This window comes from Bos indicus x Bos taurus, chromosome 6 (assembly GCF_003369695.1).
Source record: "Bos indicus x Bos taurus breed Angus x Brahman F1 hybrid chromosome 6, Bos_hybrid_MaternalHap_v2.0, whole genome shotgun sequence".
NCBI classification, from domain to species: domain Eukaryota; kingdom Metazoa; phylum Chordata; class Mammalia; order Artiodactyla; family Bovidae; genus Bos; species Bos indicus x Bos taurus.
The window spans coordinates 37,329,101-37,357,073 of NC_040081.1; the positions used below are offsets into that span (position 1 = coordinate 37,329,101).

General features: G+C 42.5%; 1 protein-coding gene across 1 annotated transcript; it reads left to right on the forward strand.

The window, feature by feature from the left end:
• The first annotated feature begins 795 nt into the window (after positions 1–795).
• On the forward strand, positions 796–26,261 carry LAP3 (leucine aminopeptidase 3). The gene is made up of 13 exons (XM_027544119.1): positions 796–969; positions 3,202–3,317; positions 4,623–4,677; positions 5,136–5,241; positions 6,646–6,805; positions 8,269–8,433; positions 10,977–11,135; positions 16,800–16,924; positions 18,069–18,157; positions 19,013–19,115; positions 23,310–23,389; positions 25,138–25,247; positions 25,700–26,261. The coding sequence occupies exons 1-13, from the start codon at positions 868–870 to the stop codon at positions 25,887–25,889; spliced, it is 1,560 nt and encodes a 519-aa protein (XP_027399920.1). The 5' UTR covers positions 796–867; the 3' UTR covers positions 25,890–26,261.
• The last annotated feature ends 1,712 nt before the right edge of the window (positions 26,262–27,973 follow it).

Consider the following 27,973-nt stretch of genomic DNA (forward strand, 5'->3'; position numbering starts at 1 on the left):
GCCCTTGTACAATGAAATAGACATTCTCTCCGTCCCGGCACTGAGGCCAGGACTTTAATCACTTCTAGTTCGTGGACCTCGCCCACCTTGTGCCAGAGGTAAAAAGATCCAGCTAAAATTGGGTTCAGACACTGGTGTTAACAGTAAGGATATTTTTTGTATCCCTCTTTGAGCTTCGTCGTGTTCTCCTAGTTCCATTCAACCATATTTTACTCATACAATTAAAAATGTAAGACTTCTTTTTAAAAAATATGTATTAAAATACTGAGCGCTTTTCGCAAAGCTTCTTTTTTCAAAAAACAGTATTTGGGCTAACTGCCTACAATGTTGAACCCTTGGACCAGATGGAAGTTCAGAAAAAAAGTTCAAAAAAAGCAAAATAATAAAAATTACTCAGTAGGAAGGCCCTCGCTACGCAGTTTCAATTCTGTTTTAAAGCTACGTGCAACCTTTCTCCTCGGTGCCCCGCCTCCACCCGCGCCCCTTGGTGTACAGCACAACCGCGACTCCGCCCCTCTCTTGCGCGCTCCCCCAAGAGCCCCGCCTCTTCGCCTCAGTCTAAAAGGGCTGGCCCCTAAGCGCCTGCTACCGTCTCGCTTCTATCTCAGCACCACCCAGTCGACCCGGCCCGCCCCGCCCCTTGGACGCACGCGTACTCGTCCGCTAGCGCGTTGGCCCTCACCCGACAACCCCGCCCACTGACGCCCTCCCGCCGCGCCCCTGGCGTGCGCACGCCACGCCCCTTGGCACCTGCCCCACCCCTAGGCGCGCGCAGGCCGTCCCCCAAAGCCGGGCTTCTAGGAGCGCGCCCGCCTTCCCGTCGCCACGTGCTCGGTGGAGGGCGGTACTGGGGGCCGAGCCGAAAAGATGTTCTTGCTGCCTCTTCCGGCTGCCGCGCGAGTCGCCGTCCGACATCTGAGCGTGAAGCGTTTGTGGGCACCCGGTCCAGCCGCTGCAGACATGACGAAGGTGAGAGGCAGCGGCTCGCCCCGGGGCCGCCGCGAGAGTCGTGCCCACGGGCGACGGGGACTTGGGGGCGGGGCGAGGCCGCAGTGTCCCGGGCTTCTGAGCCAAGTCGCAGACATCGACTAAAGAGAAAATACCCTGCTTTTGCCGAGCTCGGCTTTGGCAGCCGGCTGCGCGAGGCTGCAGACCCCCCAGTATTCTACTAGGCTAGTGCGGGGGATGCGCTCTTCCTTCTTTTGCTTGAAAGTGCTAGGATCCGAACTCTGAGCACGAGAGATTGATAGCCATAGATAGATAGCTACCGTTACCTGAGCTCCAACTCTGTACCGTGCCCTTATTTTGCGATTTTGTTCAGTCCTCCCAGTAACTCGCGGAATGACGGCGCCAGGATTGTTCCCACCTCAGCTAGGAGGATGCCCAAGTATTGGTGAGGTGAAATGCCCTAGAGTCAGATAGTCACTGGCCTCGGGTTCCATACCAGGACCTCTCTCCTCTGCTGAAGGTGAAGATCAGGAAAACACAGGTCCTCCGGGAGTAAACTACTTGGAAGGGTTTCTAGAGAAAAATAACGTTTCTCTAGGGAAAAGGGCTTTGCAGGGAGATCCGTCTGTTCATGAGATTAAAAGAAGTGTCCTGCAGAAGAAACCCCATTGTGAAGGTCACTAAAATTTGGTCGTAGGGGGATCTGGAAAGGGGAAACGGCTCCGTGGGAGGAGCACACGCGTGGGAGTCAGGCTTGAGAGCCAGCAGGACTGTCCCTGGCTAGAAGTATTCTGGATGGGGCTTGAGTTCAGGGTGGCTGAGGGACCAGAGGTCTGTCCCCAGTTCTTTTCAGTACTATGGAAATACATCCTGCTCAGGTAACCTGTGTGTTCTGTCTGATCAGTTCCCTACTTGGTTCCCTGGAACCCCAGGCAGTTGGCAGCCTTAGGAAAGTTAGAACCTGGGAAGGTTACCAACACAGAGGAAGCCTTTTTTTTTTTTTTTAATAAAAAAGACAAGACATGATTTTGTATAAGTACCAGTGTGATTTTGTAGAAAGCACAGAGGACAGTGAGGGAAGGCATCTGGATTCTTGGCCATTTCTGTTGCCCCCAGGCTAGTATATCAGACCAGATTTCGGTTTCCTTATCTGTCAAGTGGGAAGACTACATGTTCTTTCCACCTTACAAAGGTGCCCTAAGTCAGAGCACATTTTTAAAGTCATAAATTGCTGTGCAGAGGTAAACAGTGATTCCTAGGTTTACTTCCTTGTTTCAGGTGTTTGGAGTCTGGGGCTCAAGGAGATGAAGGATAAGCCACTAAGTGCTGAGAGAATGTTGTATGTCCCTGACCCTCCCAGTGAAGGTGCATCCTTTTCCTCTCTTCCAGCCTATGAGTTGGCCAGAGAACTTGTTAGTATCAGCAAGTGCAGCCCTTGGCTTTATCGAGATAGTATCCCAGAATATTGCACATTTTTGCATTTGAAGGTTGTAAAGGAGGGAAAACTTACTTCTACTCACCTAGATTCTAGGGCTGAGACTAAGAATGAAATGGACCTAAAACAGATTATATTAACAAGAGAAAGGCATACCAGTTTTACTTCATATTTTTATGTGTCCAGTCTTCAAAAGGGAGAAGACCGGAAGAAGCCTATAGGCCCCAAAGCTTATATACCTTTATAAACAGAGAATGAGAAATTGTGGGAATGTGATTAGGCAAAGGAGCCTAGGGGCCGTCAGTTGAGAGACAGGGACTAGGAAATATGTGGGGGAAACTAAGGGAGGATGAGGGTTATTTTAGTAGGTTTTTTGTACAGGTCCCTTTTGGTATTGACTCCCAAATCTTATCATCAGTCCCTGATGATAAGAATGTTCTCTTGCTGGTACAAGGCAAGAAACTTTCTCATGGGAAATTTTATGACCAGCTTTTGGATGGAAAGGGGGAGAGATCAGAGAGCTGTTTCTGCAGAAAGTGAAGGAAAAGCCCTCTGTGTTGTGAAAGCTCTTGAGAGGGACCATTAAGACCAGGACAGGTAGTAATTTGGCTCTTGTGTTAGCAGGAGTTTGAAACACATAGGCAGGATATGAGTGTAGTTGACTGCTCAGCACCTGCTGCTTTTTTGGCCTTGTTCTTTTGTCCTTGAGGGGGACATGGTTTGGTTGAAATGATTAGCTTTTTCTGGAATTTGGGATCCCTTGAGTCCCTGTCTGGGATCTACTCTACTCATATACACCTTTTTTCTCTTTTTCTCAGGGCCTTGTTTTAGGAATCTATAGCAAAGAAAAAGAAGAAGATGAGCCTCAGTTTACAAGTGCAGGAGAGAATTTTAATAAATTGGTGTCTGGAAAGCTGAGAGAAATTTTGAACATGTACGTATTCATCTTTGGATATCAATGTTTTTAATGCTTGAAAGTGAAAGAGAATGTCTTTTGTGCTCTGGTGGAGGAAAATGCACAGAAATACACTGGCCAGGATATTCTTGGTGAAAGTGAAAGTAAGTGTCTGTTGATTGTATATTGGTACTTTGTGGTTCACAGTTCTGGGAAATCAGGCTACTTCAACCCAATCACCAGGGTATTGTGAGAGGCTGACCCAGAAGGATCTGGAAAGTACCAGATTTCCTCAGCCTACCCTCCTGGCTTCAGTTCTTTTCTCCCCACCCCACCTCCCACCTGCTTCCTTCCAATGTCTCTACCTCTTTAACTCCTCTTCACTTGGGGGGAATAGCCTGTTCTGGGCTAGATCAGATAGCCTCAGGAGGCTGCATCATAAGCTTTGAATTTCAAGGGCTTCTCAGATGTTAAAGGACACGTGAATCGCCTGGGGGTGTAGTTAGAATGCACATTCCAGTTCAGTAAATCTGGTGTGGGCCTGAGATTCTAACTACTCTTGGATTAGTCAGGGAATGGGGAAGGTAGGAAAAGGTTTGCATTTCAACTCCTTCTCAGCTATGGGCCGCAATTTAACAGAAACAGTTGTCAACGTAGGCCACTGCAACTGCATATTATTTGAATTAGAGATAACCTATTAGTATCTGATAGATGTAGCCTAATAATTAGAATAATTGTCTAACTATTGGATGACAGAATTTGCATCCCCTGTCAATTACCAGTCCTTTACCCTTCGACAGCTCCCTGAAGTGCTTTGATTAATTCAGTAATCCAAAAGATAACCTGTTGGAGTACAGAACAGCCTGGCCTTCCTGACTGCATGGTACCAGTGCATCCAGTTCTCAGGCTATAATTGTGTATTGCCAGCTGCTTTGTTTGGAAATTGCCTGGTATCCCATCTGTAGATAAATCACAAAAATCCTCCAAGCTAAACACAGTGCAGTCAAGTCAGCCACTTAGGTTGGTGTCTTACATCTTTTATTAGATTTAAGATTGAGGTCAGCCTCCATCCAGTGCTCAGTCTTCTCTGCATTACCCACCCATGGCACTGCTTTCTATCATTGTTTTAAAATAAGTGCATTAAATCTAATCTGGAAGTTTTTGAGCTAGAATTACTGCATCTGAGAAATCTGAGAGATTTCTGAGAGAGTTCTGCTTTTGATAACATAAGTAGCAAATTTGCAGAAGCATCAGACCACTGTAATAATACAGTTGGTTTATGTCACTTCACAAGGGGACAGAGCAAACTATATTTTTTAACACAACTATTTCTTTTTGTTTCAGATCTGGACCACCCCTGAAGGCAGGCAAAACCCGAACCTTTTATGGTCTACATGAGGTATGAGATGAAGATAAGGTTTATTTGGCAGACCCTCAGTGAACACCTATATGTGCCTAGTACTTTGGCTGTACCATTATACAGAAAATTGTGTGTTGGATTATGAATGAGTTTTATCCCAGTATTAAGCCACAAGCATTGGTTAAATTGTCAAGAGGCAAACTGCTGTCGAAAAGTACTGCATCTCATATTCCTCAGTCTGTAGGCTTTCTTGGTTCAGTAGCCCTGTCTTACAGAAGCAGACATTTGCAGGATCGTCGTCACTCAGCCTTTCCAACACACAGTTATAAAACTTTACCAAGATGTCAGGGCTTAAAAAAATTAAAACAACCAAATTTCTTGGGGAGTTTTGTCCTGTGCGGAGGTTAAGGTGGTTGTGTGAAAGGTCATATACCATTTCATGCTAGAAATGGATGCTTTAAAGATCAAAGTGGCTGATTTTGTATTTTTTGAAATAGGACTTCCCTAGCGTGGTGGTGGTTGGCCTTGGCAAAAAGACGGCTGGAATTGATGAACAGGAGAACTGGCATGAAGGCAAAGAAAACATCAGAGCTGCTGTTGCAGGTTCTTTAACTTTTGAAGTTTACTGTTGTTAAGGGTCACTCTGTAAGATTATCAATCTCAGCTCTTTTTGTCCTCTTACCATCATTATCCTTCCCACATTCATACAAATAACTCTCAACAAATACTCAGTTTTCCTTAGCCAGTATGCTTGGCCTTACTTTAGATATAGAAGGTTAGGTTATGGAATTTCATTTTTATATTTCTTTAGCTTGTGTCTAGGGTTTCAGTACCATTTGTTCCCTCTTGCAGTGTTGGCCTTAGAACTCTTTTTTAGCCAGAAAGTCCTGGTGGGTAGATTGTTTTTTTCTTTTTTTGTAATGTATCCGTGGTGTTGCCCCACTTTTAAATCACATGGAGTCGTAACTATTTACACATCAGAGAAAATGGCTGCAAAGTACAAAGTGCTTATTTATGACTAGTTACAGAGGTGTGTGCCTGTCCCAGTTTGCCACATGGACAGTTTGAAGAGTTGGAGTAGGTGCCTTTGGGTCCTGTCAGGGCTGAGTGGCAGGATGAGGCCTTCATTGAGGAGACTGTGGTTAAAGAAGCTTAGAACACCGTCGCTGAGGTGGGAATCATTAGCTGGATTGTGCTGTGACCCCACGTATATCATATGTGCTTGTTAAATTTACTTTCAAAGTTCATTTTGGGTGATTATTTCATAACTTTTATTTGGGGCATTTTGCTGACTCGATCTTAATAAACGCTGTGTTAATAATGGACTTTGCTCAGTTCCTTGGATATAATTGCAGTGTCATCACTGCTCTCTCATTTTTAATACGGCAAGCTTCTAGTGACTGGGACGCTTCCTCAGGGAACCCTAGTGTTTCAGAAGTGGTATTAGTAATAGCGTTCACTTCCTTGTGAGTGAGACCAGTCATTTAATCCATCATTCTTTCCTCCCACTACCACGTGAGGTGAAGTGAAAGTGAAGTCGCTCCGTCGTGTCCGACTCTTTGCGACCCCATGGCCTGTAGCCTAGCAGGCTCCTCTGTCCATGGGATTTTCCAGGCAATAGTCCTGGAGTGGATTGCCATTTCCTTCTCCAGGGGATCTTCCCAACCCAGGGATCGAACCCGGGTCTCCCGCATTATAGACAGGCGCTTTACCGTCTGAGCCACCAGGGTAGACCAATCATTTAATCCATCATTCTTTCCCCCCACTACCATGTGAGGTAGACCAATCATTTATCCATCATTCTGTCCTCCCACTACTATGTGAGGTGTGTGCATGTCCTCACTGTATGGAAAGGGAAGAAGTGAAAGCTCAGAAAGATCAGTGTCAGGGCCGGGATTTGAACCCCAATCTTGATGTTTTCTCAGGACCGCACCCTAAGTCTCTGCCTTCTGCCCTCTGAGGGGTCCCTGACTGACTCTGGTTTTCTGGTTCCTCTGCCCTGTGAAGCGGGGTGCAGACAGATTCAGGACCTGGAGATCCCGTCGGTGGAGGTGGACCCCTGCGGAGATGCCCAGGCGGCTGCGGAAGGAGCGGTGCTCGGGCTCTATGAGTATGATGACCTGAAGCAGAAAAGGAAGGTGGTGGTGTCGGCCAAACTCCATGGAAGGTGATGGCACGAAACGAGGACCAGGTCCATTCCCTGGGTGCTGATGGCATGGCCTCCTGGACATGAGCTGCCTGCCTTTCAGCGGCCGGCACTGCCTCGTGGCTTGTCTGTGGCTCTCTCATGGCCCTAGTCAGTTTAGGAGTATGATGACTCTGCCTCTTTTCTGCTCCTGGCTGCTCCTGTGTGTGTTTCCCTCCGACTCTCTAGATCCCTTCTCCGTGCTTGCTGGTTCCTAGGAAACTATTCCTGGTTGGCCTCCTGAGGAGGGATAGAACAAGACGACAGAAGGGTCCCAGAAGGTTTTAATACAGATCATTTCCATCTACCTAGCACCTGCAGGCTCTGTGCTAAAGGCCAGAAATAAGCAGATGCTGGGATCCGGTCCCTGCCCTCCTAGTCTAGTGGGAGACTCAGCTTTGGGCACATTTTTTGAGCACCACTTATACTCCAGCCCTGTTCTGGGTTCAGGAGCAGACAGTGTGAGACCCTCAGGAGACGTGGCGGGGGACAACGGGGGTCTTGTTGGCACCTGTGATATAGTGAGTGAAAATGAGGGCTCTGCGACCCGTCAGCCTGGCTTTGAAGCCAGCTCTCACTTTCTGGTTGGGTGACCTCAATGAAGTGACAGAAATCATTTTCCTCTTTGGTTGAGTAGAGTTGTGAATCAGATCTCATGTGACTTTTATGATCAAAAGGCAAAACCCATCAAGTGTGTGGCACATGGTGAACTCTGTAAGCAATGAGTGTTGTTTTGTTCATCCCCACACCACGTGTGTTAATTCTTGTGGTGCACAAGAATAGCCAGGGTCCTAGAAAGTTGGCCCAAGTCCTTTGTTTTGTGAAGCCAACCCTGATTTCCGGCAGGTCGGAGTTCAGGGTCCCAAGCCAGGCAGGGAGAAGGCAGGAAGCTGGCAGTTCTCCGGCAGGACTGACCAGGGGGAGCTCATTCTGCAGTCCCTCAGGCCTTTCTGTGAACACATCTGCTGTCAGATTGGGGAGCAGATTGAGGGCTTCAGAAGTCCATCAGGCCAACCCCTTTTTTCATACAGAAGGGGATTCTAGGTCTTCTCTCACTCGGCTCAGTGGGGGGTCGTGTTTTCTGGCTTTTATTTTTGTTTTTGGCCATGCCATGAAGCATGCCGGGCCTTAGTTCCCTGACCAGGGATCAAACCCGCACGCCCTGCGAGACCCTGTGGGTCTCAACCCCTGGACCCACCAGGGGAGTCTCTCCAGCTCTTTATAAACCATAACAGCTGCCTCCCTGGTTCAGATTACAAAGAATATATTTGGGCCCCCTCTATCCATCATTTTTCATTTGTCTTCAGTAAGAGCCCTACAAAGAATATATTTGGGCCCCCTCTATCCATCACTTTTTGTTTGTCTTCAGTAAGAGCCCTCCTTGCAGGCTGTGGTCAGTGTTCTGAGAGGCTGTCTGACGGTGACCTTGTGTTTTCTTCTGCCAGTGAGGACCAGGAGGCCTGGCAGAGAGGCGTCCTCTTTGCTTCTGGGCAGAACCTGGCACGCCGCTTGATGGAGACGCCTGCCAACGAGATGACGCCAACCAAATTTGCCGAAATTGTTGAGGAGAATCTCAAAAGTGCTAGTATTAAAACAGACGTCTTCATCAGGTAATTCAGGATTATACCATAGACTCATATGATGCTAGAGCCAGATGGAGCTTCAGAGATCCTAAAATCCAGCTCTCTCACCATTCAGAGAATTAACTTGAGACCAGAGAGGTAAAGTGACCCTCTGGCAGGCACACACAAGAAGGGGTAAGGGTTCTTCAGTTTGAGATTTATTTCTGTCATATCTTGCCTGCTTTTGACAGTGTTGTGACGTCACACTACATTTTGTATGTGTTTTGTAACAGTTTTATTGAAATATAATTCATATAACATGCAATTCACTCATGTAAAATATACAATTCCGTAATCTCTAGTATATTTACAGAGTTGTGCTGCCGTCACCACAGTCAATTTTAGAACATTTTCATTACCCTGAAAAAAGAATCTTGTACCCACTCCTCATTTCCCTTTTCCCTAGCCATCAGTTCATAGACATTTGGGGTGTTTATACTTTTTGGATGGACTTCCCTGGTGGCCCAGATGGTAAAGAATCTGCCTGCAATGCAGGAGACCTGGGTTTGATCCCTGGGTTGGGAAGATCCCCTGGGGGAGGACCTGGCAACCCACTCCAGTATTTTTGCCTGGAGAATCCCCATGGACAGAGGAGCCTGGCGGGCTGCAGTCCATGGGGTTGCAAAAGAGTTGAGTGACTAAGCACAGCACATACTTTTTGGACTGCAAATAATGCTGCTGTGAGCATTTGTGTACAAGGTTTTGTGTGGACATATGTTTTCGTATCTATGGGGCATGTACCTAGGAATTGAATTATTGGATCGAATTGTAACTCTATTACCTTTTTGAGGAGTGTACATATTGTGTTTAGTTTTGGTGAATTCTTTCTTTCTTTTCTCTTTTTTGACATAAGTGAATAACATAGCATACCCTCCTGGCATGGAATGAGAATCTGCCTGGTAGATTCCCTTAGCTAGATCAGATACCAGAGCTGGTGTTCCCTGGCTGTCCTGAGGTTTGTTGTCAGCAGCCTTGCTGTTGAACCTAAAAGGCTGCACCTCTAGGCTTTCTGCCATCCTTGGGAACTCCCCCTAATCTTAAGCAAACCAAGTCTAAGTATTTGGGGATTTATAATGAAAGCAACTTGACAGATATTTGCTTCACCTAAAGAATCATTTACTATCATAGTTGCTAATCAAGAGTGTTTACATTTAAAAGGATTCTTCACTATTTAATTGTGATTAGAATTCACGTTTTTTTCAGGGAAACTTCTGTGATCTAGATAAAGAAAATGTGCCGTCTATAGAAAATGCAGTATTGGAGCTTGATAAAATTTCTGGGATGGTTGCTGTGTATTCTGTGGCAATGTTTAGTCTCTAAAAAGGTGTCTTGGTGAAGACTTTTCCTTGTTTTATTTAAGGAGACACCAGAGCTATGTTTTGTCAGCAGATCGTGGCCATGTGGCCACATGTCTTCAGTAACAGCACCCCTTGTATGCCTGGAACTTGGCATATAAAGATGGGGGTGGTTCTTGTCCTCAGACAGCTGAGGGCTTTGCAGGAAGGAATAGGAAGGGAAATGGTATAGGGGGTGCTGCAAGAGCAGAGAGCTGGGGAGAATTGTGGAAGAGTTGAAAAGGTTTGCCAACAAAAATGGTGCCTGAGCAGTTCAGGGAGGTGAACAGACGAGAGAGCAGGGCAGAAACACCTATGCAGTGGCCTTGGGAAACCACAGGGCTTGAGGTGGAGCAAAGGAAACTCAGCCAGAGATGGGGCAGGTCAGGTGGGCAGAATGTAACCTATTAAATTGAGGCAGCTGCATCAAACTCACTCTAGCGTTAGGTGGGTGTAAATCAGAGGTACAGACTGTACTTCCAGAAGGGCAGGACTTTAATAAAACATCATGTACTAGGTTTGTGATTAAAAATGCCCACATTATACAGCCTCGCTTCTTTTGAAGTGAGTTTCTTTTAATTGTCATACCTTCCATTTTTATATTCTTTTCTCTCTGAAGTTGGGTGGCCATCTGTCTATGATGAAGTTCTAGTTTAATAGTTTCAACAATTTCATTCACCTGCTTAGCTCCTCTGGCTAGGCAGGTGGCTAGGCAGGTGCCAGAGGAGCATTCCTCGAATGACGTTGTTTCTGGTCTGTCTGTAGGAGGGTAGAAGTCTTCCCTTGGCCTAATTACTGTGGCCAGAAATCAATACAAAGCCCTTTTGTGCCCCTAGCCTTTGACTATACAGTGTTACCTGACATCATATTACATACCATACGTGAATTCTTCTATAATTCTACAAGTAATCTTTTGATGGAGATGTCTTTTCTACAGCTAATCTTTTGAAGGAGGTGTCATTAATCTTATTTTGTAGATGAGGAAACAGATTCAGAATCAAGTGACTGACCCAGGAATATACAGAAAGCAGATAGGAGGTGATAATTGAAGCATTAACATGTATATATTTTCAGAACTTAATGTGTATATATTTTAAGAGCTTGTGTGTTACACTGTTTTTTACACACAGATGAGTTTATTCTAAGTTATTGAAATAGAGCAATGTGTATTTACATTTTTCATTTCCTGCCTTGTAGACCCAAGTCTTGGATTGAGGAACAGGAAATGGGATCATTTCTAAGTGTGGCCAAAGGGTCCGAAGAGCCTCCAGTCTTCCTGGAAATTCACTACAAAGGCAGTCCCAATGCAAGTGAACCTCCCTTGGTGTTTGTTGGGAAGGGGATTACCTTTGACAGGTACTTATTTATTGTATCCATGCTTTGTATTTTGGTGAATGCTTTGTATGTAGTTGTATTATTTGGTGTGTGATTTGCTTCAGAAGTATGGTGTTTGGTCAGATCTTATGTGTTACTTTAAATGTATTAGGTCACCACTTATAAAATGCACACTGTGTGTCAGAGGCTGTATTAGGGCATTTTACATATATTAGCCCTGATCTTACCCCAGGAGCTAGGCGTTGTGGACGTTCTGCAGGTGAGGCAATCATGACTTAGGTTAAATGATTTTTTGAAAGCTCCATAACTAATACTGCCATACATTTTGATTCTTTTATGGGGATGTTAAAATTTCCAGCTGGATAAGGTGAGGCAGCTGTGTGGATCATGCTGTCTTCCCTTTGCTTACTTCAGCTCACATTTTTTGCTGACCAGTCTGGCTTTCATTAATCTCCTTAAACCAGCAGACCCCAACCTTTTTGGCACCAGGGACCGATTGCATGGAAGACACAGACTGGGGGGCTGGGGTGTGGGAGATGGTTTTGGGATGACTCAAGAGCATTACATTTATTGAGTATTTTATTATTACATCAGCTCCACCTTAGCTTATGAAGCATTAGATCCCTGAGGGTGAGGATCCCTGCCTTAAACCATAAGTGTTCCTTAGAAATGGAAGCTCACTCTGGCTATTTCAACCAGGGAGAAACTGAGTTGGAAAAGATGGTCTGAGTCAGTATTTCCCATGGAAAGCATTTGCTACTGAATACTGGTTTCTGGGATGCTAATTAAATGTGAGACTTGAACAAGATAACTTGATTAAAAGTCTAGGTTAGATAAAACGAATAAGTTTTTTATTTTGTTTCAACTATAGTACTTCTTGGGGGTATAGAACACAGCGTTTTCTAAATCTTTTTTGTTTTTAATTGAAATATAATTAACATCTAAATTTCCTTTTGAAGAGAACTTGTATCTCAGGAAATCATGGTCCATAGAAACTGCTTTAGAAAATGCTGCTAAAGATCTATAAAATGTTGATGTCCCCTAGTACATTTTTGTACCCATTCAAGAACTCCATCTGAAATGTGAATGAATCCTGCCCTTACAAGAGAGTTTCTAGGTACTGTGATGCCTGTGTCCTGGGCAGATCTGACCGCCAGAGTGGTCTTCCGTATACTAGCAGACTGCAGTGCCTCCTGTGTTTTCCTTTCATTGGTTCACTTCCTCTCATTTAAAGCATTGGTCTCCAAATGATCATTATTTGGCCCATCAGTAAAAGATTTGAGCTCATACTATTGAAAAATATGCATATTTATATATATCATGTGCATATACTGTTGTATTAAAGTGTGTTTTATAAAACACTACAGCAGAGAATTCTCTGGTGGTCCAGTGGTTAGAACTCAGTGCTTTCACTGCTGGGACCCAGGTTCAGCCCCTGGTCAGGGAACTAAGATCCCACAAGCCCCATGGCACAGCCAAAAATGAAATAAAAAGAAACATTACAGCAAATAAAAATTAGATAATGAAAGTTGTTCTTAAATGTCTTGCTAATTGTGACAGTTTTATACTATCATCGGGGTAATGTCAATGCAAAACTTTTATGCTCAGGGTGAAGTTGTTTGTTCACTTAAATCTGTATTTCAACTTTTTGTTATGGGGATATTTAGCAAGGGTGCTCAACCTAGTCTTTTTGGTTTAGAGAAGCTTCCTAGAAGAAGTGACATTTTTAGCTTAAGATGTGAAGGATAAGGGAGTTAGTTCTGTGGGTAGTAGGTCAGGGAAAGAGCCAGGTGAAGGCTGCGGATGGGAAGAAAGAGGGGAAATTCCTAGTACTGAAAAAAATGCCAGGGTGGCCACGATAGCACATGACTGGGGCAGGGGTCAAGGCACAGCTGGAGACGTTGGCAGAAACTGGGTTGTTCTGGATCTGGTTAGATTTTGGACTTTGAACAGTTGAAAGTAACTGAAGGGTGTCTAGCAGAGGGAAAGAATGACATTAGAAATATATATATTTACAGTAAAGTTCACTTATTGAGTGTTCAGTTTTCACCCATTAAGTGTTCAGCATAGTGAGCTTAACAAATGTGTGCACCCCTGCAACAACCACCTCTATCACGAAAATAAAACATTTCTCCAAGGCCCCAAAAACTCCCCTGGGAATTTTGGAGCGTGCTCTTTTGCACTCATCCCCTTTCTTACCCCCACCTCAGATGACTGGTCATCTTTCTGTTATTGTAGGTTACTTTTGCCTCTTCTAGAAATTCATTTACAGGGACTCTTTTAATAAAAAGACCAGCCTCTTTCTCAGCATATTATCTTTGAGATTTAACCATGTTGTTGGTCATATTCCATTGTAGGGAAATACCAGCATTTGTTTATCCAATCGTTGTTGAGGGAAATTTGGGTTGTCCCAGTTTTGAGTTATTAATTATAAAAGCCAGCATCATCTGTAAGGCTTTGTGTGGATGTTTGTCTTCCTCTTAGTTAAATACCTAGGAGAGGAGGGCTGAGTTGTATAATAACTACATGTTTAATTTTACAAGAAACTACCAAACTTTTCCAAGGTGATTATACCATTTTGCATTCCTACCACCAGTGTACAAGGTTCTAGTTGTTCCCTGTCCTCCCCAGCATTTCATGGAGTCCGTCTTTCTAGTTCTAGTCACTCAGGGAGTGTATAGTAGTATTTCTTTGAGGTTTACTTTGCATTTCTCTAACTAATGATGTTTAACATTTTTAAAATGTGCTGATTAGCCGTTGGTACATCTTCTTTAGTGAGGTATCTCTTCAAGTCTTTGCCCTTGGCAAAACACTTACAAGAGTGTTTGTCTTACTGAGTTATATGTTTTTTAAAATATATATTCCAGACATATATCCTTTACAGTGGTGTCTTTTGAAGAGCAGTTTTTATTTGCAGTGAGGTATAGTTTGCAACTTTTATTTATTTATTTATTTTTTCTACCTTAATTTTTACCTAGAAATTCCTCTTTATCTACTAGTTCTTCCTAGGGCCCTATAAAATGTCTATAATCTATGGAACACTGCATAACTGTCCCCATGTGCAATGATAAAATGCAGCCCATTGATTATTCTGCCAAGTAGGTGGAAGAGTTATGAATACGGTTATTCTATATTGTATGAACCTCACATTACAGTAATGTACTACCCCCCAAACAATGGTATCCAAAAGCATGAAGAAACTGAGAAGTAATGACGTTAGTGACTGAAATTACAATAAGAAAAATAATTCATCATGTCACTTACATTTCCAAGGCCATTTCTAGAAGTTAACATACTTACACTATCGTGGCAAGTGGAAGTATAGCAAGTAAACATTTCTGTTACAAAGAAATCAAAGGGAAAATTGCTTCACAAGAGTCACTATTATTTTCTTTTTCTTTTTTTTAATTTTTCAGCACTTTATTTTATTTTATTTTTTTTTATTTGATAAATTTAACGCCTTTTATTGCCATACCTCATTTTACTGTGCTTTGCTTTAGTGAGCTTTATAGATACATGTTTTTTTTTTTTTTTTCCTTGTTAATTTTCTGTTTAGTTGATCTATCCATAAGTGTGAGTGGGGTATTAAAGTCTCCCACTATTATTGTGTTATTGTTAATTTCTCCTTTCATACTTGTTAGGATTTGTCTTACATACTGCGGTGCTCCCATGTTGGGTGGATATATATTTATAATTGTTATATCTTCTTCTTGGATTGATCCTTTGATCATTATGTAGTGACCTTCTTTGTCTCTTTTCACAGCCTTTGTTTTAAAGTCTAATTTATCTGATACGAGTATTGTGACTCCTGTTTTCTTTTGGTCCCAATTTGCATGGAAAATCTTTTTCCAGCCCTTCACTTTCAGTCTGTATGTGTCCCCTGTTTTGAGGTGGGTCTCTTGTAGACAACATATGTAGGGGTCTTGTTTTTGTATCCATTCAGCCAGTCTTTGTCTTTTGGTTGGGGCATTCAACCCATTTACGTTTAAGGTAATTACTAATAAGTATGATCCCGTTGCCATTTACTTTATTGTTTTAGGTTCGAGTTTATACACCATTTTTGTGTTTCCTGTCTAGAGAATATCCTTTAGTATTTGTTGGAGAGCTGGTTTGGTGGTGCAGAATTCTCTCAGCTTTTGCTTGTCTGAAAAGCTTTTGATTTCTCCTTCATACTTGAATGAGATCCTTGCTGGGTACAATAATCTGGGCTGTAGGTTATTTTCTTTCATCATTTTAAGTATGTCTTGCCATTCCCTCCTGGCTTGAAGAGTTTCTATTGCAACTTTTAATTTTATAGTTTATACTTTTTTTTGCCGTATATACGAAATTATTATCTATGCCAAGTACTTGTGTTCTTCAGTAAGTCTTAAAGTTTTAGGCTTTAAGGCTGTGATCTATTTTGAATTTTTGTATATACTTCTAAAAAGCATTTGAGGTTCTTCTGCTTATCTTTTTTTTTCCATCTGTTTGTAAACATTTTTTAGTTGTATGGGTAATAAAGTGAAGGGGCAAGGCTGCTGTAGGACACTTGGATATATAGGAGCTGGGCAAGCATCTGAATCATTGATGGTGGGAGCCTCAACTAGGATGGATGTAGGAGAAAAAAAATGGATGGATTGGAGGGGAATCTAAAAAGTAAGCAAAGATAACTGGTGGTTATTCAGAACGATAGTCCTGTGTGTAAGAGTGGAACTCCCTGAGTGGAAGCAGCCTAAAAATAGATAGAAGGATCAGTGTGCTCCCCTTGCCCTCATGGGGTTATCTCTGGACTTCTTGGACCAGGAATGTACTTTTCTTATTCTGAGCCAATGGATAATCTTCAATTCTAGGTGTATAAATGACAACCATCTAACTATCAAGTATTTTGGAGGTGAGTGAGAATTAGGGCCTGATTTCTAAGGTGAGCAGATGTCAGAGCAAGGAGTTGACTCTCTCTCAGCAGGGCAAGTCAGCAGCAGAATCCAATTAGAGCTCAAAGTCAGAGCCCCTGCCTCCTTGCCCAGCCTGTGAAGCAGGTCGCCCTGGGTTCTTATAAACCAGCAGCAGAGAAGTCCCTTGTTGGTTCCAGAAGTCTGCTGGGGCAGTGGCCTGGGTTTCTTGTGGATTGAAGCCTTTCTCTGCCCCTGTGTTTAGGCACTGTCTTAAGGCTTTAGGCTAGTGTCTTCCTGTGCCTGTGGGTTGTATTTTGCTATCTGCAAGATCTGGTGTACCTTGGGACTGTCAAAACCAGTTTCTCCTGTGTCTTCCTAGGAGTTGAAAGGGGATCCTACCAGTCTTCTGTGAACTTGTCTGTTTTTCCCTAACAGCTTGTGACCTTCAGGTTCAATAAGTTGATCAATTCATATAATTTGCTGTAAAGACAAATCTACATGAGTGTCCAGAGCTCAGACAGGATTTAAGCAGCATTGACTGTATGATGTAGTAATGTTTCCAGTGGCAGTGCTAACATTTCATTCAGATAGAAATAAAATGAACCAAGATACCCCCCGAACCCCCCGTATTTCTGGAATTACTTTGTGTCTTTTATAAAAACCATAATATTATCTTTTTAAATGGTGAAATCATTCAGATTCTCAATTTGGAAATTTCTTGGTGCTTGTATGAGGTAGTTCACCCCACACTTTTTGAGAGTGCTTCTAGCCCCCTCGTTTGCACTTAACATGGTACATTGTCCTTTCCCCCCAGTGGTGGCATCTCCATCAAGGCTGCTGCAAACATGGACCTCATGAGGGCCGACATGGGAGGAGCTGCCACTATCTGTTCAGCCATCGTGTCTGCTGCCAAGCTCGACCTGCCCATCAACATCGTAGGTGTGTGGGCGGCTGTCTTGGAGAGCTTCTAGAATCCAGTCAAGTGGTAGAATGGAGACAACAAACACGGTTTCCTGTAATCTGAAAAGATCAAGTTAAATGGTTTTCATCAGGCAGAAGCTCTGTTTAGCTAAGTGTTGTCTTAACTGGCAGAGTTAAATGTATTCTGCATTATGGGCAGTAACTAGAATTGATTGTTTTACTTCTGCAAAATGTGGTTAGCAGTCAGGGGCACATAATGTCAAGTTTGCAGTTTACTCCAACGGAAAATGCCCGATAAGTAGGGTAGTGATTATCTCATAGGGTTGCAGCCGATTAAACGCCTTGACATGCAGAAAAAGTGCTTGGGACAGAAAAAATCCTCCATTTGCAGCAGTGATTTTTGTAGTTCAGAATGCCAGACACAATGCTGGAGGTTTGTCATGTGTCAGAGGGGGATGTGGAGGTCGGGACTAAGATTGAATTGGCTTGCCCAGTGTCACCTCCATTGCATGAGAAAGTTGGACTGTCATCCAGGTCTGTCTGACAAGTCACAGACATCATGATATGTCACCCGTGCATACTTCTGCTTGTATTTCCTAAGAACAGAGACATTCTGTGTAATGATAATACCATTATCATTCCCAGGGATTGATACAGTAACCAAATTCAAACTGCCCAGTTGTCCAGAAAATGTTAGTTTTATGTGTGTGTTGTATACACAAGCATTTATTTCTTTCTATTTGGTTTTGAAATCTTGGAGCCACTCAAGGATCACCCCTTGCATGTAGTCATCATGTCCCTTTAATGTTCTTTACTCCAAACCTAGTCCCGCCCCACCCCCTTTTTTGCCCCTTTCTTGGAAGTTTTTAAAGGTTCAAGCTTATCTTGTGATATTCTATGATTTGGATTTGTTTGGGTTATTTCTTCGTGATAGAATTAGACTTCTTTGGAAAGAGTGATGTGTGCTTCCTGTCACTGGTGCATGTAATGCCACCTGAGTCATTGGTGATGCTAAACTCAAATATTTAGTCAAGATGATGTCTGTGACTGGCATCTGTTGAGGGTCTGCTGTGACCTTGGTCCCATGGGTGGCATATTTGGACATAGCACACTCCATGTTCCTTCATGTATTCTTTTTTTTTTTTTTTTTAAAAAAAAACAGGTTTGGCTCCTCTTTGTGAAAATATGCCCAGTGGGAAGGCCAACAAGCCTGGGGATGTTGTTAGAGCCAGGAACGGGAAGACCATACAGGTTTGTAGGTGGATGACACAGCCTCCGAGTTCTGCTGTTCCTTGCCTTGAATGGGTGCAGAGTGCGGGCCCCATTTAGGGAAGGGCAGTACCTTTATTATGAGTAGCTTTTCGTGTAGTCAAAGGTATTTCTTTATGGGAATTTTAAGATTGTTTTCCCTACCTTACTGTTCCCCCTACTTTCTGTATGCTATACACACAGCTTATGAGTTTGCAGCCAGCCCTGCAGAGCAGGCCAAAGCGGGAAAAGTACAGGCTGTTTTCTGGATACACCTTTGATGTGGTAACTTTTTCCATTTAGCAAAGTGTTTGAGAAGAAAACAAATCCTGCATCATGAGCACTGCATCTGGGGATGTGGCAGCAGATCCTCTGCTGGGCATATGCATGCATGCACTACTACACATAACGACTAAGCGTATTTAAAAGAAGAAATATATTATATCTAATATAGCTGAAGTTGCTGCAGTTGCAAGAGTTCTCCGGTCTGGAGATCCAGGCTGCTGCTTTAGTGTATCTTTCTTCAACTCTTTCACCTTTTTGTTTTTGAAAATCTTGACATTTTCCCCCTCCTGTTATAAACTTAATGGTAATGTGAACTAGACACTTCTCTTTATTTCAGCCTCCAAAGTCATCAGCATTCGGTCATCAGCTCTGATACAGGGATTATTAAATTATATTTGCTCTTCAGAGTAAATATATTCCTATTTTAATGGTAGTATATTTTTTATAATTGATGACAAACATCACAGCAGCGTTTTTATACTTCTAAACTGAACACTGCTCTGAGTGTCTAGATTTTGTATTCATTGTTTGTATCATCTTATCCTTTTAGTCTTTTGACCTTCCTCTTTGCAGGTGGATAACACCGATGCTGAGGGGAGACTTATCCTGGCCGATGCGCTCTGCTACGCTCACACTTTTAACCCAAAGGTCATCATTAATGCCGCCACCCTGACAGGTCAGACAGTGTGCTTTTCCTGCTTTTGTTTGAAGAAAGTCTCATTTGTTGCCTTCGAGTGCACACATTGTACTTAGGGCATTCATTATTTTGCTGAAATCTGGCGAGCTCCATTTGTATTCAAAGATCTTTCACCAAAAGAATTATTCTGCAGTTGTAAACTGCTTTGAATCTTAGGTTTAGTGGTTTCGAAACATCCCAGGCTATACTTTAAAAAAAAGAAATAACAAGTGGATCAGATCAGCCCATCCACAGTGACAGCTAAAAATGATACAAAGCAATGTTTTCTGTTATGGTTGCCATTTGATACAGCTCAGAAAAGATTAGTGATAAGTTCCCAAATCAGTGGTTGCTTTTATTAATCATGATGGGCTACCCAAGTAGCTCAGTGGTAAAGAATCGCCTGCCAAAGCAGGAGACTCAGGTTCTATCCCTGGGTCAGGAAGATCCCCTGGAGAAGGAAGTGGTAACCCACTCCAGTATTCTTGCCTGGGAAGTGCCATGGACCAAGGAACCTGGCAGGCCACAGTCCATGAGGTGCAAAAGATGTATCTGACGCGCCGGAGTGTTTTCTGAACTTTTGTATTTGAGTTTATACAGAAATAAAAACACTGGGGTGAGGGGTGGGAGTGGCAGGGTCATGTATCAGAGATGGGGCCGTGTAATGTGTTTGTTGTGTGAAGCATGTTGACTTTAAGGCCAACATGGGGGTGGCTCCCAGATGTGCTACTTCCTAGTCCACCAACCTTGGGCTGGTTCCCTGACACCCTCAAACATCAGTACATGGGGACAAGTCTGTTTACCTCTCAGAGTTTTGAAGATTGGAAGGAGTTTCTGAAAAGCCTCTTTTAATACAGTGCTGGCATGCGACAGGCTAGACCATCAGCTCTGTGGGGTAGCGATAAATATCTAAAGGGATGACAGTGGTCATTACCTTATTGCAAAAGCTCAATGTTTATAATCTTTCATCCAGCAGTTTACTTTAGGGATTCATTGTGTCTCTAGCTCTTTTAAGATTAAAATTCAGATCATTTTCATCTTTTGATTTTAATTCTTCTGGTCATATGAGCCTTTAACAGAAAATCAGTTCATACTTCTTTTTTATGTGATTCTAACAATAGTCCATAGATTCATCTGCTAAAGACTCCTTTTTTTTTAAGTTGGTGTTATAGTATTTTTATGGTCTTCTGTCTCTGTTCAGTTTAGTAAACACTTTAAGCTGAACAACGGAGGTTCTAGGGCTGGTGTTTGATGTGCAATGCTGAGGTGGGTGGTAGTATTCCCTTTCTGTAAATGAGGAGTCACAGTGCCTCCCCGCGCCCGCCCCCCCATCCTTTTTTCCCCAAGCTTGGGGGTATGAGAGGGTGTGAAAGTTGGATCTAGATTACCAAGGGCAGCCTCATAGGTGAGCCTTCAGGTCACCCCGGCCATTGTCCTCACTGAAGGGTCTTGATGATTCGCTTTAGTTCCCCAAATACTGATTGAGTCCCTTTTGAGTTCTAGGAGCTGGTATTTAAAGGAGAGGGTGAGAACGTTTCCAACCAGAGTTCCTAGCAGGAAAAAGAACATAAGCTTTTAGAAGGAGAAGACCTCATTTTAAAATTTGTGCTGCCTCTTAAGAGCATGTGACTTTGATAGTGTCTAAGTGGTCTCATCTGTAAAAGTGGTATAATAGCACCTCATTGGCAGGGGCTGGGGGCGGGGGTTGCCTGTGTACATTAAATGAGATGATACAGGTGGTTGTGCCTGGCTTGGCACACACTGGACTGATGTTATTGACCTTTAAAGAGCGGGCCTGTAGCAGACTGTAGGAGCAGTGGCTGCTCAGTGGGTGCCATTCAATCATGGTACCTCTCGTTTTCTTAATGCCTGTGCTTAGGATGGAATGAGAGTGGTAACTTCAGCACCTTCCTTGGAGCTTTGATGTTTCTTCCATACTCTGACAAATTCTGGTAACACGGAAGAGTTAGTGTTTAATACAGCTTCAAAAGTGCCTTGTAAAAGAAAATGGGAAGTATGCCCCCAAAAATGGTACTTCTGAAATTGATGGTGGTACTAGTTCTGTGATTGTGTAGAAAGTAATTGTTTTCTGAGATATGTAATGAAATCATCTCTAGCGCCATGGTCCCTGTTGGATCACATTAAATATTTATGTCTCCCATTTTCTCTTCCTTTAAGAGAGGATATCAGATCACATTCTTGTTTGTGGCCAGTGCTTATCTTCTCTCTGAGAAATTCAAACACTGATGCAAGGTTCTTGTGGAGTTGATAGGAATGTTTTAAGGACAAGTGAATAAATACAGAAAAGGTCACTAACTTGAAAAGTAAAGTATTCATGAGTGTGTATGTGTAACTGAACGTGTATCCCACCCAGTCATATAGACAGACCACAGGCAGTGAGTAACCAGCACCCACCATAGTATCTGGGATGTCGTAGGTGTCATGAATAGTTATTGACTCAGTTGGCCCCTGTTTAATTCCTGTGAATGGCTGGGAATATGGAGGTGGGACATACAGAGGTGAGGCCCGCATCCCTTGGACAGTGGCCGTCAGCGGATCATCACACTGACCAGCATAGAGGAGCCAAGTTAAAAGGAGTTCATGAGAGCCTGTGTATCTGGGAATTTGACTGGTACAGGAAGTCAGGCACTGTGAGAAGTGCTGCTTGAGCTGGAGTCTGAAGGAGGAGGCATCACCGGGTGGAGGAAGGAAGGAAGAAAGAACATCCTACAGAAGGCACCCCTCAAGGTTGGGGTGTGGGGGCGGTGATGAACAGGACAGAGAGGAACAGAGTGTGGTGGGGTCAAGACACTTGGGACCCACGTCCTGGTAGGCACCAGTCCCCTGCTGGCCTTGGCACGTTGCGGGATTTAGTCTGCAGCCAAGTGCAGCAGGAAGCTATGAGTGGGGACTATGAGATAGTTTGCTCTGCGAAAGGGTCCTTGGCCAACAGTGTCCCAACCACAAGGGAAAGGGACCAAGGAGAGGTTGGCAGGCCAGGTGGGCTGGTGAGCAGTGTGTGGTTATTGACTGTAGATGTGTAAGTGTGTGTGTTAAGAATGAGTGTGTTTGACTTCAGTATTACCTGTTGCATCTAGGAGTGCAGGTGAAACCAGTTTGCCCATGATTTGATACTCATTGATGATGGTTAATGGGTCCTTGTATGTCCATTATATTATTCTCTTGGCTTTGTGTATATTTGAAGTTTTTGACAGTACATTTTTTTTTAAAACTATTACCATAGTCCAGTGGTAGATGATGGTGGTAGCCATGGTGAAGGGAAATGGATAGGTTTGAGAGATAATTGGGAGGTAGAGTAACAAAAGCCCAAGGAACAAATGACCCAAACAGAGTTGCCCAAATGTCATGCAGAATCACGGGCTTTTACATATGGGTCACTGTTATGTTTGCAGTAGCATAATGTCTAAAAATACAATGTACATATCTTAATTCAAAAATACTTTATTGCTGAAAAATGCTAATTAACCATCTTTTAAACCTTCTGTGAGTCACAGTGGTAAGGTCAAAGAACACTGATCACAGATCACAGTAACAAATAAATGAAAAAGTTCCAAATATTGCAGGAATTACCAAAATGTGACAGAGACACAAAGTGAACAAATGGTTTAGGAAAATGGCTCTGATAGGCTTACTTGACATAGGATTGCCACAAACCTTCAATGTGTGAAAAATGCAGCATCTTCAAATTACAGTAAAATGGAGTGTAATAAAATGAGGTAGGCCAGTACCTCTACGTAGTGGACTTGTAAAATCATTGAGAATACTTCTAATGAATTTGTTTATAAAAGAAGAATAAACATTTAAAACATAAGAGTAAGAACATGTACTTGGACATGTACAGTGTGGTCTTAGTTATGGGTTTTTGCTTTTAGTTTAGAAGAAATTTGGAAAGAAATATTAAAAATATGTAATGGTTATACCTGGGATGAGATAATTGGTGATATTTGATGTTTGCTTTTTTGCATTTTCCTTAATAATTGAAGGTGAATTCTAACTTGAGAAACTAAAAAGCTAGTAAATATATACAGTAAGGATTTGCCAACATCATCTTTTTTGAAAATGAGGGAGACATTAAAATAGTGTTAAAGGCTAAAGTTTTGGCCTGCATAGCAGTAGAGAAACCCATCTTGCCAGGAGAGACCGGATGCTGACCTGAAGGGCTGTGTCTTGCAGGTGCCATGGACATAGCTTTGGGATCTGGTGCCACTGGGGTCTTTACCAACTCTTCTTGGCTGTGGAACAAACTATTTGAGGTAAGAATAACACAGAAACACCTAAATTATGGAGGTGATTTCATTCCTCTAGCCTTAGAATGCTGCATTTCTTCAACCCTGAGTTACAGGGATTTTTATGTTGTAGAATTGTCTTCGAAATGATTCCATAAACTTGATTCAATGTGCTTTTCTATAAATATTTAAAAATGATAAATATGATGCCACATTCCTGCTCAGAATGAAGTGAACATGACTTAAAAATATCCCTGATGTAGAAAAGGGTATGAGGATTGCTTTGTAAAAGAAGGCATGGCCTTTTAATGAACACATGTCATGAGTCAAATAGGAGGGTATGTAAATAGGGCTTGCTCAGGTTCCTTACTGGACAGTGAGGACGACAGTTTCTGCTGCTGTGCTCTGTACCTCCACCCAGCCCTTTCACAGCAGTTTCCCATCACTACCCCCACACTCTTCACTGCCATCAGCTTTCCCCAGTGACACCACTCTGTTAGCCTCCCTTAGCTTGTCCAGAGGCAGTGTGTACCTCTGGCCTCTTGGTGACACCCTGCTCTTGGCTTCCACAGTAGTCTTCTCTTCTGGTTTCCTTTCTTGATGACTTCTGTTTCAGCCTCCTTGGCCAGATTTTTCCTTTGCTTGGCCCTTTGGTTGACTTCCGTTCTGGACCTCACGCTCTTACTCTGCACAGTGTTCATCGGGAATCCCGTCTATTCCCGTGGCTTCAGCTGGCACCTCTCTGGCTGCTGTCTATCCTAAGCCCCAGGCCCTGAGCATCCACTTGGCTATGAAACAACTCCATCTGGCACCTCATTCTTTCAACAAGTAATTAATGGGAGCTTACTGTATACCAGCAGGGACAAATACAAAAGGTTCCTGAATACATTCTTGATGTGGTTTAAGGTCCTAAACTTCTCTTTTAAGCTGCTTCCCTTTCACTTCTGTCATCTTGCCATTTGTGAAGCCCCTCTCTATCTTCTCCAGCCTCTGGGAGAAACTCAGCCCTGTTGTCTCCTTCCAGGTAGTATGTGGGGCCTCTCCCCTCCTCTGTACCAGGCACACATTGTCCTTCTGTATCATAAACATTGAAATAACAGTCAGCAGTTTATACAGCCTACACCCTCTCTTCCTGGAGGTAGTCACTTTCAACCCTTGGTGGATTCTTCTGTTAGTTATTCTTCTGGAGTCTCAAAATAACAGCTTACATTGCTGCTTCCTGACTTTTCACTTTTGGCTCTTTCCGTTGACCACAGTTTATCACAACAACCTTTACCCATTTCTCCTACTAGCCTTTAGGCTCTTTGATGACTCAGATATTAAGTATCTTTAGATCCCCAACCCCTGTTGGTGTTTAGCAGTTCAGCAGATGATGGATGGATGGATGGATGAATGAATGAGTGTGTAAATGACATGAATTAATGAGGTCACTTTATCTTAGTATCTGGCCTTTAGTAGTATAGTTCTAGGCACACCAAGGCCACAAACATCATGAAGACTAGTTCACCCTAATCAAACCAGCAAAGCCTATCTGCACTACAGGATACCAGCTTATTCATTTAAACTGAGACCCATAATATTAGTTTGATAATTTCAGCAAATGCCCTACAATTTTGTAGGACTGTTCTATAGCATTCCTGGCTTCTTCTATAATTCTTAAGCTTTTTAATTAATTAAAATAATTCTGGAATCTGTTGTATTTGTCATGTTTTAGAGTAATAGGTCAGAACCTGCTTCATCTATTCTGCCAACTATCATACCTATTTGTTCTCTAGGCCAGCATTGAAACAGGAGACCGTGTCTGGAGGATGCCTCTCTTTGAACATTACACAAGACAGGTTATAGATTGCCAACTTGCTGATGTTAATAACATTGGAAAATATAGGTATGTAAAATAAACTATAAAAGTACATTTTTACAATCATTATTTGCCAAAATGAGCATTTTCAGTTTTAATCTTTCACAAAGGTTTAGGTATCCAGTTTCTTTTCAATGTAGTGCTCATAAGCACTGATTTCTGTCTTTTATTTTCAAGGTGTTTCCCAACTGGTTCTCAACTGGTTTTTGCATTTTCAAATCTAAAGGTCATTTTAAGCAAATGGTAAGGGAAGGAGATGGACAGTATGGTCATTACCACAAGAAAAAGAATTTATCCTTTATGCTTAAAGCTGTGTCTAAAGATAGGTTATCGATTTCTGGGTTAACTTCTTTAAAGGTCTCATTGGCTTGACTTTGCTCTCTAGTCATAGAAGTCACTTAGTAAGAATGGAGGATCTTAATAGAACATTCAGTGTGTATTTAATGGGGTTAGATGTTGATTTTTGTCTTTCTCTTCAGATCTGCAGGAGCGTGTACAGCTGCAGCATTCCTGAAAGAATTTGTGACTCATCCTAAGTGGGCACATTTAGACATAGCAGGTGTGATGACCAACAAAGATGAGGTTCCTTATCTTCGCAAAGGCATGGCTGGGAGGCCCACGAGGACCCTGATTGAATTCCTGTTTCGGTTCAGTCAAGACAGTGCTTAGTTCAGATGCTCTAAAACGCCTTCATTCTGTCTTAAATGGGCAGTGGAATTTCAAAATACTTTTGAATGAATAGATAAAAATCTTTTAAGGGAAACAAAAGATGGTATTTAAAAACAGAACGAAATGAAATTTGTATGCCTTGATTTTTCATTTTATGCAGAGATTTATAAAGGTAAAGCTAGTATCTTACTTGGCAAAGATTTTTAAGATAGTCTATAAAATGATGATTTTTAAAAGCTATCTAATCACTTTTCAGAGTATATGTTTTTAATTGAGAAGCAAAAGTGTATTTCCGATTTGTGATGCTGAGAATATGAACAAACTAAAAGTTGCTGTGTGATTGTCAGAAACAATAAATCCAACTTTTGGTGCTCTCTGGTGTGGCTCTCATATTCACTTTTATTACTATAAAACCCAGTGATGCTATTAATATAATTTGTCTCTTCTGGCTGTGTTACATAAACTAAGTAATTAAATTGGGAAATGATGAAAAATGTATTTTCTCAATGTTAATAACTTTGGGGCACTTAGTGATGAATTTGTGAGGCAGGTACCATTACCCCCACATTACAGAGGAGGAAAATGAGACACACGAGAGGGTTAGTAACGTGCCAGTGACGTCACCAAGCTATTAAGTGGGACAGCAGAAATTTAAGTCCAGACAATCTGCCTCCAGAGCTGGCATTCTTAATTGTTTCACTGTAATGCTTGCTTTCACTTCTGGGACTTGAATGGATGTGGAATTTATTTGAAATAATTGAAATAAGAGGGCCATAAAAGAAACTGTCAATGGGTAGACTACTTCCACCATCTGGAACTTCAACCAATCAAAATTCCATTTGTGCAGATTTAGAAGAAAGCTAATTGGAGTCATTTTGAGAATCTTGAAAGTCCCTTGGACTGCAAGGAGATCCAACCAGTCCATTCTAAAGGAGATCAGTCCTGGGTGTTCACTGGAAGGACTGATGCTGAAGCTGAAACTCCAGTACTTTGGCCACCTCATGCGAAGAGCTGACTCATTGGAAAAGACTCTAATGATGGGAGGGATTGGGGACAGGAGGAGAAAGGGATGACAAAGGATGAGATGGCTGGATGGCATCACCGACTCGATGGACATGAGTCTGAGTGAAGTCCGGGAGATGGTGATGGACAGGGAGGCCTGGCGTGCTGCGATTCATAGGGTCGCAAAGAGTCGGACACGACTGAACAACTGAACTGAACTCAGTATTTTAAAAACTTGATATGTAAATGGATGCTGGTTGTTGTTCAGTCAGAATTTGCTCAAATTCATGTCTGTTGAGTCAATGATGCCATCCAACCATCTCATCCTGTTACCCCTCTTCTGTCTTCAATCTTCTCCAACATCAGGGTCTTTTCTAATGAGTTGGCTCATCGTATCAGGTGGCCAAGTATTGGAGCTTCCGCATCAGATCTGCCAGTGAATATTCAGGGTTAATTTCCTTTAGGATTGACTGGTTTGATCTTGCTGTCCAAGGGAGCAACCACAGTTCAAACTCATCAAATCTTGAGTGCTCTGCCTTCTTTATATTATGTAAATGGGTATAATGTGTCTAAACTGGCTTATAGAAAGGGATATGCATAGCCATGTTAATAACATGAATTTAAATTTGATTAAAATTAGGAATAGTGTGTAAACAGGTTTCTCTGAGCATCCATGTCCAGAAGCTACTTGAGCAGGAAAGATGGAAATGATGAAGGGGAACTACTGGCTTGTGAAAGTAAAAACATTTAGATTTCTTCTATGTGATTCAGAAGACCAAGTTGGGATTTGATAGAAGCCTGTCAAAGGCTTTTTATAAATAAAAGAATATAAATTAAAAAATAGAATTTTTGTTAATACAACTTTTTATAAATTAAAAAAAAAAAAAAATTGTTGTTTACTAGTGTGTGGGATACAAACAGAATGACCATATTCCTGGATTCCTGTGCTTACCTAATCTGGCTGAGATGAAATTTAGTTCTCATTGCTGGTGCATCTGGCTACCAAATATTCAGAAAACCTTGGCAGATCCATAAAACTTTAGAGACAGGTGGTGTAATCTGCATCTGAATCACTAAGGACA